Source organism: Anser cygnoides, chromosome 12 (genome assembly GCF_040182565.1).
Source record: "Anser cygnoides isolate HZ-2024a breed goose chromosome 12, Taihu_goose_T2T_genome, whole genome shotgun sequence".
Taxonomy (NCBI): Eukaryota; Metazoa; Chordata; class Aves; order Anseriformes; family Anatidae; genus Anser; species Anser cygnoides.
In genome coordinates, this window is record NC_089884.1 from 19,278,070 (window position 1) to 19,290,902 (window position 12,833).

At 34.9% G+C, this 12,833-nt stretch overlaps 1 protein-coding gene across 7 annotated transcripts in view; it reads right to left on the reverse strand.

Moving 5' to 3' along the window:
- PHKB (phosphorylase kinase regulatory subunit beta) overlaps positions 1 to 12,833 on the reverse strand; it is a 74,415-nt gene that overhangs the window by 3,506 nt on the left and 58,076 nt on the right. For 6 of the 7 annotated variants that reach the window (XM_048073390.2, XM_048073393.2, XM_048073391.2 and 3 more), the window contains 6 exons: positions 10,318 to 10,375; positions 8,473 to 8,563; positions 7,171 to 7,373; positions 3,795 to 3,929; positions 1,776 to 1,905; positions 1,237 to 1,344 (listed from right to left, as the gene is read on the reverse strand). In XM_048073390.2, coding sequence (XP_047929347.1) covers positions 1,237 to 1,344; positions 1,776 to 1,905; positions 3,795 to 3,929; positions 7,171 to 7,373; positions 8,473 to 8,563; positions 10,318 to 10,375 — 725 coding nt within the window. Of the gene's footprint in view, positions 1 to 1,236; positions 1,345 to 1,775; positions 1,906 to 3,794; positions 3,930 to 7,170; positions 7,374 to 8,472; positions 8,564 to 9,415; positions 9,507 to 10,317; positions 10,376 to 12,833 lie in introns of all 7 variants that reach the window. The other variant, XM_048073395.2, reaches the window with a different exon arrangement.

Genomic DNA, 12,833 nt, shown 5'->3' on the forward strand with positions numbered 1-12,833 from the left:
AAGACGACGACGGTAGGACTTTAATTTGTTAAAATTCAGGTTACATAAAAAGCATTGTAAATAATTGCATATGCTTGTTCCAAGCAGGAAGCAATTTAATAGTGGCATAGGTAATAGTGTGCGGATAAAAGAACTGTGACTTTTATGAAAGAGTCACTAAAAAAAGCTGACCTTCATGAAAAGTTACAATTTCTGGTGACTACCTAGTTAAGGACACTGCAGAAAAGACTGACATTAACATCTCACTTTGGGAGTCAGGAAGTTATTTTCCAGTTTATTCAGTTAAGTGAGAGGCTGCACAAACAGTGGTGCTCAGACAATGAAGAGAGTGAAAAGCAGCAAACAGTGAACCTCAGCTGTTGATGTTTTGATGTATGCACATGGGATAATTGCACTATGGCAAAGTTCGTAAACAACAAAGCCAAGAGACAAAAAATGTTGGTTCAAGAAAATTTACATTTCTTATGTCTGAAAGATTTAAAATAGGAAGACAAATATGATGAGTGACCTATAGAAGTAGGCAGTAGAATCTATATTGGTCATCTTTGTTTTTGATAACTGTGTTTTCTTTTAGCAAAAATTGGGGATGTTCCAGCAAGCAGCATGACCATTAGCTGTTAGCCAGAATTGAGATGGATTTGAATTAATTTTAGTGCGGGAAAAAAACTCGCAGGCATCAGGGACACATACTTGGGAACTAACAATGAACACTGCTGACAGCACAGATGTCAGTTACCAAAGGTACATATGCTCTTGATCTGTTCTAAAAGTATCCATTATTAGCTGCACTGGTGGGGGAAGGAGTTTATAGAAGTCTCTTTTTTTAAAACCCTAGGAAACTGAAAGTTAGTTGAGTCAGTAACACAAAGCAACTTACTAGAAAGCCTCAGCAAAATGGGAAAGAAGAAGCTATTGGAGGGCAAACTGATGTTTTAGAGCAAATTTTTCCTGAGACTTGGAAAATCACTAAGAAAAGGCACAGGCTTATGAATTAATTAGTCTTCATAAGTGTATTGGCACGCTGATTAGTATTTACTTATTTGCTAAAGAAGGAAAACATCGAAAACTTAGTATATTCTGAGCATGCTAACAGTAACCAGTTTAATCACACAAAATGCATGGAGAAAGCACTGAAGCAAGTGTTTGTATTTAAAATTATATTTCTACAAATTTTATTTATTTATTTTAAGCAGTAACATGCACACTATGAAATTTCTTCCATTGTAGGCCACATACCTCTACAATAATTTGCCTGTATTCTGGCTGGTCAATATTTTGCAGCATATCTTCAACTAGGAGGGAAAAATTCATTTCGTACATCGTCATATCCGATAAAGTTGGTTGCTGAAAAACGAATAATACTTTTACAGTGAAAAGATCGTTTGCATTAAGTCACTCCCCACCCCAATACAGCCTGCGTGCTTGCTGAATAAATAGTACACAACTAAAAAATACGACCACTGCAGCATCAAATAGGAAGCAGATTTCAGAGCCCGTGACAGCACAGCTTTGGACTCCATGACTTGGAAAGGGCGTTTTAGTCTTATAGTCCTACAAGAATGTTTTAATAGAAGTAAATGACTTCCATTCTATTCTAATTGTACTTTACTCAGAACCAAAAAGTAAGTATGATTCAAAAAATATATGTATATCAGAAAAGGAACAAATTATCCTGAAGTAATATATTATGGCATACAATAAATATTACTATTAATGGTGAATGGTATTATTGCTAATGTGGAGCAGAAATAATTGAGCACCTGTGCATGTTTTACCTGTGGTAAAAATTTCCCTGCTACTATTAAACCATTAGGAGTTCTCTCCAAGATCTGCCACACCCTGTCATAGAATCCAGCAGGAGTTCGATTCAGAGAACCATCTATTTGTCGTCTGTTAAGCCAGCCTCTGTGGACAAAGGAAATTGATAATTTGAAACAGCTTTTTGTTTCCAACTCAGAACCAAGTCTCGTGTTCTGTGGTGTAAGCCAGTAAGGTTAGCAGTGATAGCAAACACCTATTAATGATGCATATGAAGTACACATTGTGCCTGGGATGTTAGACTCTGAAGAGAATAAAATCAAGATGCTCAGAAAGTAGTAGTTAGAACGTTATTCTTATGTGTGTGTTTGTGCTTTATGTACCTGGAGGGAAAAAAAAAAAACACACACAAAAAAACTACGAAGTCTATCCACTGCAGTACAGTAAAGGTAATAGGCTGAATTCATCGTGTCTGTCAATTAAGTCACAGAAGACTAAAACATGCATAAAACAGAAGCCACTGTGTATTTAGCAACAAAATTTGTTTGGTTCCCATGACAGGCAAACTCAGGGAAAAAAAATCCACTATATTAACTATAATAGTAAGATTTCTTTCCTCATACCAAGTAGGCAAAACAATTCATTATATAAATATAGCTCAAAGAAATTCTACATCCATAAAATATAAAACGTGGTAGGTGGTGGATTAGAAACAGCTACCATTCTACTTCAAATACCACGTTAGAAAAATGCATTTCAGCACAATTGCTAAAGGTAGATTAGCTTGGGCCAAAAATGTCTGAAAGACCAGCAACAGAATTTTAAGAACTGGCAGCCATCAATATGATTGGTAATGGTGGTTTCAAAGTACAGGATTAGTCTTGTGTAGCAGTACTGCACATACTTAACAGAAAAGTTTTCCCAAATGTTATTGTCCGCAGTTAGTTTGAAAATTTTTAGTAGAGGATCTCTTTTCATAAGGTAAGAGTACTGACAGCTCCCTTTTGAAGCAGAGCTCTGATTACAAGCAAGTTAACACTTTTGTTAAGGTTTTGAGAGAAATAATGTTAACATCAACATGAGACAGCAACTAGAAAGCTAGTATTAACTGCAACAGAGACACTGAAAAGCATGGGAGAAAATACAGAATATATAGTATAATGGACTGTAGAGAGAGTCTACATCATACAAATTAAATAAGAGGGAGCAGACACCACATTAAGGAGTTTGTTTCCCAAGCATTAAAGACTATAGATCTAAAAAATAGAGTGGTTTTAAAAAATAGAGTGGATTTTGAATTGAGCAGGAACAAAGTACTATGATGTGAGCAAAGGTTGTAGTTGCCATCATCCATTCAGTGAAGGACTAGAAAAATTATCAGCAGTATTATGTGCCAAAGTTTAATCTAATTTAACTAGAAGTAAAACCTATGGGAGGACTTTTAACGTCAGTCTTTTCAATATAGGTAAGTGGAAATATTGTAATTTTAACTTTTTTTTTTTTTCATGCATGCCTGCATCACAATGAATACTCTTTTTGGCAACTTATAATCTTTTCTCCAAACTAACTAGTTTCAGGCAGCAAAGCTCTCTCTTGAGTATTCTAGAGAAAATCCGTTCTTAATTCATATAAGCTAGAAAAAAAGGCACTGAACAGCAGACAAACTTAATTTTGTCTTCCTTAAGATTAGTTACTTAAGTAGGCAGTATTGAGTAGTTCTGACTCCTTTCCCTACGTTGAGGAATATAATGCTTCACAGTATTGCCAAATTATATAGATTATTACTATAAATTAAGGCTTCCACTAGGATAAAGGTGAAAAATGAAGCTGCGCTACAAAAGAAACAACTGTAAAACTTGGACACAGCTGAAAGAATGAAAAAGTGCACCTTTGCTACCTCTCCTTAAATAAGTGTTACTACTGATTGCAGATACCTGCTGATTTAAGATGTATACAAAGTATTTCAGAAATGCAAGTTACTTGAACAGTCTATTAGGAATGAGAACAGGTGACACAAACTCCACACATCTCATTACCTCCCCTGCTGCTGTGGTTGAAGAATATCCAGCAAAAGCTGCTTCACTTCACTAGGGGACATCTGGTACAGGTCCTTGGCTGGCATATCTCCAGCACGGAATTTCAATTCATACTTCATAGCATGGATAATCCATCTGAAGTAAAGGGAGGAAAAGATTCATTAATTAAATACAACATTTGCAAAGATAGAAATTTAGTCCAGTAAAATACCTCAGAAAAATTCCATGTCATCCTGTTTGTATTCTTTTGCTGTTAGGATGCGGTTATAGTATCATATACTCTACTGTTCTTACTGTTTTGTGGAATTTCCTCAGATTTTGCATTTGTTTGCCTTATGACTTTCAGTTTAGATTTTAAGAAATAGGTTGTGAAGCATACTTTTCACAGGGAAGATACATTCACTGCATATCTTCCTACATCCCACATTCATTAAAACAAAATTTACCTGACTTCTGGTGTTATAATTCCTACTCAAAATTATGGTCTTGACAGTATGTGCATTCTTCCAATGAGCTTAGGAAAGAAAATTAAATTGTTTTACATTGAAAAAAACTTCAAGGCTTATTAATAGTTTTAGCCTTTGAAGCCCCTTTTTGCAGTCTATCACACGTCTTTTGCTACTCCTTTTTGAAAAAAAAGATTAAATAAAAACATGAAAACTGATGATTTTTCAACCTTAGGGACATGAGAAGCAGGACTTTGCAAGTTGTTAAAGGAAAATGCTGATTTTTCTTTTGCACGTAATATAAAACAATGCTGCAGCTTCAAATGTAATATTAAAGATTAAATAATACATATGAAGCACAGTAACTGAACATCCACATTGCTTCAGTTCAAGTAGCTATTCCTGTCAAAAGGGTAAAGAAACTTCACCAGTTTTTCTTCATATAGTCTATCATATAACACCCAATCAAGTCTGGGATACGTCAAAGAGCTGTTTTACTCTGTTTATCAGAGAGAAAAGTGAAGTATTACTAAAATATTTACCTTGTCAGCACTATAGCCACATTCTGCAGGTATGTTACTACTTGACCTACAAAGAATTTTTTTTGTTTCCCTAAGTCAAGTCACAGACTTTTGTACTGAAGGATTTTTTTAATAATTGCATAGAATTCTGAGATGTCAGGCCAACCAATTCAACATGGTTTTACATTTGAGATTTCTAGGATCATTCACTGAAGGTACAGGATATGAGGAGAACATGAGGCAACATGGGCGTACTACGTTGTCCAGAACATACTGCTTTTATTCAGTTTACTCTGTGAATAGCATTCATCTCTTATTACTAAGATTAACAAACAGAACTGGCTGGAATTGTTTTGTTGTTGTGTTTTTCTCAAATACATCTCTATGCAAGTCATTCAGTGGTCTTTTCTGTTGGCAGTAGCCTATGTGACATAGCAAATCGAAGAGTGGACCTCCTACCAAACTTCACAGACAAGGGGTGGGTAGAAGTCAGTTGACTGGAGGTTTTTACAGTAATAGGACTGTCAAGAACTTGATCTATTTCAACATGAAACCCTGAAAACAAATCAATAACAAGACACTAAATCAAATCATTATCAAACTGGAATGCTTGTTCTGTGAGAAGGTTAATAATTCTGCTCACTGGAGTGGGTGATAACACTAGAATAAAAGGAAACTGAATCTCTAGAATTAAGCTTGGAAGAAAGAAAACAAAAAACTGAAAAAAGGGATTAGTTGCAGAGAATGAGGAAGGGGAAGAGGAGTAACATGGACCTGTAGAGGCTACAGAAAGTGTATTTAAGTGAAAGATGTACTTGCAGTTAGATGTAACACAGGTGATTTGATTGAGAAGGTTTTGGTTTTATAATGACTAGAAACTACTTCTAATGTAGTAACAGGAATCTTACATGGTAGAGAAAAGACTGCTGGTATCTACCTCCAGTGCTGAAGTGTCATGTTTTCCCTATCAAAAAATATGGAACACTTAAGTTCTAATCTTAAAGGATGCTCACTAATTCTGTAAAGTTCAGTCACTAGCACCTGTCTTCATCAAAGAGGTACTTAGCCAAATGCATGTCTGTTCCTGACTGTGAAAAAATAGTTACTGTAGATAGCAATGTAAATGCAGATACCATGGAATATGATAGCACTGAAGCACGAACTATTTGTAGTCATATTATCAAAGAGCTAAAAAGAACACTCAATTTGGTAAATGATGTTTCAGGCTTGAATCATGTTTGTGGTTCCTAAGCTATATATAGCTTAACCTTGATAAGCAGTCAAGAAGCATTGTACATGTCTATAATAAGGATACTAATTTTTTATTTTCTAGAATAAAAGACTTTTAGCATCACATTATAGGATCATTCAGGTTTTTCTTTACCACGGCAGATGCATGTTTGTGTAGAGATCTGCTCTTGAACTATGTCTTCATTATGCCAGATGTTGGCTACTCAGATTCACTACCTAGGTGCCTTACAATATTCTAGGGATGTCTTAAATGCTACATGCATTTGAACTACAGAAAGCTTTCGTTACCTGAAGTTCCCATTACAGACAACACTGTAGAAGAACAAGCTATCTTTTTATGCAGCTTATTGTACTGAAGCTCTGAAAAGAAATAGTTTAAGTATCATGAAACACCGTCTCCAAGGGATTTGTTGCTCATGGTTACTGGACTTTTAAGACTGAATTAGACAAAACTATATTTCAAGCTCATTATATTAAAACTATATTAAAAGCTCAGCACTTACTGGAAACTACAGAATGCAACTACAAGCATATCTTGTCTTGGAGGATTTTTTTCATTTCAGAAGGGAATCAAATTCATGCTGTATCTTTCCTAGATTGTTGCATTTATAAAGTCTCCCCACTTCACCCATTTGCCCCAAACCTACATACATAGGTACCTGCTTGAGCGAGCAAAAAGCGTTGAAAGGCTTTACTGCCACCGTCTGCTAGGTGAGCCAGGTAGAACATTGTGCCTGTTGACTACTGGCAGGACAGGGTGACCTGGAGGTAGCATACTTACTACTAACCATTTGTTGTACAACATGCATCTGTAAAATCCCACTACAGTGTTTTTGGTTTTGAAGCCCTAAACTGATAAACATCAAGCATTTAGAAATCCTACAGTTCACCACATTAGCGGAAAGCTTCAAATAAGGTATTATAAGGACCACCCTTCCTCCACTTTATACAGTTGACTGGCAAACATAAGGCCAGTTGTGTACCCACTTTTGGCATGATAATTTAAAGCTGGCTTCCTAGAAATGTAAAATTGAAGCATACCCATTTTGTTGCATCATATTATATACAACCTTTTTTTGCAATGTAACAACAATCTCTATTGAAGCATGTATATTCCCCTGCAATACTAGTAGTAAGCAAAACAGATACTTTACTGACCCAATTCGTATCTTCAGCATGCCACTGAAAAGTTCAGGTGAATTTGAGATGATCCAACCAATATGGATGACGAGTTCCTGCTGAACCACAGCTTCTCTTTCATCTTGTAAATGACATTTTTCATAGATGATGTTCTTAATGACTCCTGGGGATAAGGGATTAGAAATGACTTCTTCCTCTTGGCCAAAAGCTCCAAGTGTCACCTGCAGTATATTGAAGACAATTCAGAGGATTTAGACAGGAATAAAAGCACCATAGAAGGAATTCATAAACTAAGCTTCATGAGCTCTGCTCTTCATGAACAAGTTTCACAACACAAAAATAATTGGATGTCAGTTCTTGACAATTGCTAACAGTGTTAGGCGGATGCTATTAAAATAACAAAATTCAGTAAAGACCACAGTAAATATGGAGATTTTTTTTCCATATGGAAACAGAAGTGCAAGAGTGTTGCTTTGGGTTCAAAATTGGGTGTATAATCAAGCCTGGACAGCAGATTTAGATGTTCTTTCATTTCTGGCATTGAGCTGTGGAGTTTACTTAAAAATAAGAATTTGCTTAATTCTGAATTTTTTCTTATTTCTAATAGCATCCCAGAAGTAACAGCCTTCATTTTAAGAAACTATATTATAATGCTGGTACTGGATTGTTCAACCACAAGAATAAAATAAAATAAAAATTAACAAATAAAATTTTAATTGGCTTTTAATCTAGTGTCAGTGGAACACAATAACACTAATTTTTCTCCTATAATAAAGATATTTATTTTAAAGGGATTGACAAATGCAAGTTTTGTTAAAAACTTGAAAACAAACAGCTGAAAATCATGCTACATGCAGATGCACCTTCCTCTATACCTGCACAGTGCTAGAGGCACACACCCAGACCTCAGTCTGGAGTATAATACGGACAAATCTGTCATAGTAGCATTGCATATACATATATATTTTATTCTAAAAATACATAATATTCAATTACTACTACTTGGAAATAGCTCTGAATAAATTTAATTAATATTACTGTACTGGGAGAAAAATTTAAAAGTCCTCCGTAGGAAGGAAAGAAACGATGATTAAAACCTGTTTGGAGCAGAAAACTAAAATCTATAAAAATTTATTAGCCTATAGTATATCCAAATATTAAATATATCTTGATTTTCTCTAGCTTGTTCTTCTTCAGAAAGGATATTTTAAACTATTGGGTACTTTTAAAAGAAGCATCTGCAGCCTTCAAAATGAAAAAGGCCATTTATTTATTTTCTGTTATCACCCCTTAATACATTTCTGAAAATTAAAGACTTACCTGCTTGCCCTGAACTAAAACATTAGTAATAGATGGTGCAAGGCTGTCCACTAGTTTACCTAAAAGACTTGCTGCGAAGCGCACAACAGACCTGAGGGCAGAAAACAGAGCAATCCCACTACATATCAAAAGCTAGTTTAATGAATTCTTATATAATTTTGAAGTCTGCCACAGCATTCATAGATCCCCAAATTAACTGAATACATACAATATTTATAATGTGGAATTCAGATCAGATTTTTATATTCTGTTGTCTAGATTTTCATTTTTTAGTCTAGATATAGGTTAATGGATCAAAAATAAATTAGTTAGAACTCATTAAACTACAGATGCCATAAAAAGCCTGTTCTTTTCTCCGCATCATCTTGAAAAACATGAAATGCCAACTTCTCTTTTGTGACATTTTCTTCATTTTGCAAGATAAGCGAACAAAAATAATGTAACTGTTTAGGCCATGTCACAAAGATGTTGCAAGAGAAAGTACAACATGGAACATGAAGGCTTTGGTTTCTTTTCCACAGTGAGGTAATGTTTTACATGTACTGCATGGAAAAAAGAGACTTGCGTAAACTGCTTGGTTTCAGATGGGCTGTGTGTAAAAAAAAAAAAATTCATATATCAACAAGACGTTTAAAGATATTTATATCTTTAATTATAATTTTTCCTGATAAAAAGCAAACTTAGTAGACCTGTATTCAAGCTTTTCTAGCACAGGCTTTGAGGTTGCTAAGAATCATTCATCAGCACAGCTAATGAAAGAGTTGTCATATCCTATAGTGTTAGTATAAAATTCAAACAGTCGATGTTGATTCCTGTGAATATTGCTACGCACTTTTTAAGATCAAGAGCAAAGCATCTCAAAAATGCATTAGCTGATACCATCAAAATGCAAAAAAGCCATAAAATCTCATGGAGTTCCATTTCAGACCTCTGGGCACTTTACCTGTTTCCCATGTACCAGTAAAGTAGTAATATGTGGGGCTATAGAAGAAGAAAATTTCTGTGCAAATGCAGCACTGTAGCGCAACACCAACCTATATGTATGTCACATGGCAATCATGGAAGAGAAATGAAAAACAGTTTACATATTTTGTTTCTAAAATACTTTTGGTTTTTATTCTTTAAAAAAAACACAACCAAGGTATTTTGGTTCTACCTTATTATCGGCAAAGGCCCATTTCACTACATGAACTAACTAAAATGAAAAATGGTTTTTAAATTTATAGTCTCATCTGTTACAAGTAGTTACAGAGCGAGAGAACAGAATTCAGGACAGGCTCAACTCATTTCTTTGATAATAAGAAATGACATTTCTACTGAGCTTCAAGGCAAAGTAATTAATTAACAACGTGTAAATACTAGCCTAGTTTCTGAAACCTTCTGAAGTTATTGTGACAAAGTCAGGCTCAAAGTAAATTACTTCAGGCAGAGTAAGCAAACTGCGTAAGTGTATCAACTTAACTGATTTGTATTTGATCACCAGCCTTGCTACAGAAAGCTACTAGAATTATTTTACCATACCATGTAAGAAATAAGAATATTAGTATTCTTATTTTTTCTCATTATTTGAGCTTAACTAGAACTGTACATCTGCAATAATTCTCATAACAAAAACAGCTTGCTATTCTTTATTTCAAAAAACAATGCCAAGGAAATAATTCTTATTTTTAAGTATTACAGACAAGATCTTCAGCTGCAATGAAACAATACAGTATTGTCAGTAAGATCATCCTTTTTTCCCCCCTCCTCTAAGCATGTAAGGAACCAGCTTTACTTTCTATAAACACATTAGGAAAAAAAAAAAGGTGTAAACCAAAAGGAACATAATGACATCTGTATACAAACCAGAGTTTTTTGCTGCCAGCTCGTCTATAGATTCTTTCAATATGTTCACGAACAGTACCTAAACACATTTATTAAAAAATAAAAAAATCAAAAAAATCAAAAACCAAAATCAAACAAAAAAAAAAAAACAAAAATCCACATTAAAGAGATGCATACTTTTTCTTTTAATATAAATAAGGTAATTTTGATTAGACCAGATAATTCTGAATCAGCTTTAGCAAAGCACTTACGTATTGTGCTTAACATATAAAACTTAGATACAATTAAGTCCCCTATCATTCAATTGTATGCTGTTACACAAGAAGCCGAACCGAACTTCAGCTGGACTTTCTGCTCCTGCTGTAGAAAGACTTATGACATAGCTCATTGTTGAGATATATTGGGAAAATTAATTTATGCAATGATTTGGCCTAGAAGGTGTACATCTCCATGGTCAGGTACATCCTCATCAAACTGCAGATTATGTTTTGGTTATGGGATGGAGCAGATCTTTCTACACTTCCTTGTGCTAAAGCAGCATCAGTCATGTCTTGTGTATGGCAGTGTAGTTCATTCAAGTGATGCTATGTTTGGACAAAGGTTGTCATTGCTGATATCCAAGATATGAGTTGCTTTCAACTTTGTATATGAACAATAGATCACCTGATTAATCATTCGAGACTTGAGGCTTTCCTTTTACAGGAAGCTGGGACAGTATGAAAGACAGGGGTTTGCACTGCTTTGTGGCTCTACCCTGAATTACTAAAACAAAGTGACCACAAAGATACCAAAGGTACAGTGTGATCTAGCTTTGGTATTCAGGTGCATTACAGCACTACTCCAGTGAAGCTAATTATTACTTTTGCAAAGTACTGGGAATATTTGACACATACACAGGACATAATTATTACTGCATTACTACTCTCCCTCTCCAAGCTGATTTTCTGTCTGCCAAAAACAAAGAGAACATTTTGTTACGTGCTATATATTAAACTAGCATGATGCTGTACAAAAATGACCTAAAAAAGATGGCAGAAAATGAGAAGAGCACTGCTTCAAAGTCAAAGCAGACAGTCCAACATTTGGAAAAGACAAAGTAGAGAGGGATATTACATTAATAAGAAGAGATACCGTTCTTGTATCAGTCCACAGTTGATCGTATTACATCAGCTTGGTGTAATGATATCTCTTCAGTTGTACAGGGATCAAATGGGAACCATTATGTTAAAAGTAAAAATGGTGACAAACATATTACTTAAGCTTCATTTAGCTTCTAGATTTTAAGTTCTCAGATGGAATGTCAGTGTTTCTGATGCCAGACACTGGTAAACAGTAAATTCATCTGTAACAACAACAGTGGAAGTTGACTCAAAATCATAGCTAGTGCCTGTCAGCTGGAACACCCAAGGTTCTTCAGCTTTTAATTTCAGATTTATTTTTTATTGATTGTGTGATTATTTAATGTCAATTTCAGTAATCTCTAGCTGTAAGAGGACAGGAACTCTTAGTCAGTGACTCAGACTGTTTAAAGCAAGGTGTATATTAGAGAGGTTATCACCATCTACTGTTTCATATTGGATTGCACAAGATGTCTATACAAGTTAGGTCTGAACAGTCAGAGGCACAACAGTACTTCTTTGACCTAAATGGTGTCAGGGGTCAAACGTGGTTATGCTGGTTGCTTACACAGTAAGTCTGCCTCAAGTTGTTTCCAGAGCGAGGAAGGACACAACCTACTAAGAACCAAAGAAAGCTACTGAGCCTCTCGAAGTCCAACAACAGTACAGGCAGTGGTGGTGAAAAGCCTGCTGCATGTGCTCAGACCATGACTTTGGATTGACATTGTATTTCAACAACACGCTGTGTATCGACCAATGATTTTTACTCCACTTTACATTGTTTTCTATGACATTCTTAATACAGCAGTACTAATATAATGTGTATTTATATAAAAACTACAATTCTTCATCACAAGAAACAGCTGTCCTCTATCAAAATTATGAAGCAGGGATCTATAACATGAAGTGCTAAGTTACACTGCTTGAGGAATAACTAAATGAGTATTATTGAATCTTAATGTTCCTCTTTTTCCAAGAAGTACTCATACATAGTATGAGGTAGCTAACAATGTCTGGGGGGAAAAACAAAGCAAAACAACCTTGCAGCACAAGCTGCAAGTCCGAGTAGCCTGTTCTGGATTATTTTACATGAATTTAAATCTTGTGCTCTAACACAAAGCCATAATATAAAATTCAAGTAGAATAAACTTTACAGATATATTGAAATAACAACTGATTACCTAAGATTAAAATGAAAGATTCAATATAGTTTCACACATTTCAGACTAAATGTTACAAATGCGCAAATTTGTCTTTAGTTTCAGTTTTATATACAAGGTCAAATCCCCTATTTCTTACATGCATGTGTTCAGAATTACAAACAGATACAGCAACTGCATACAATATAGAAGAGTTCATATGCTTAGCAGCTCATTCCTCACCACACTGTGAATTTGCATGTCCCATTTAATGCAGCAA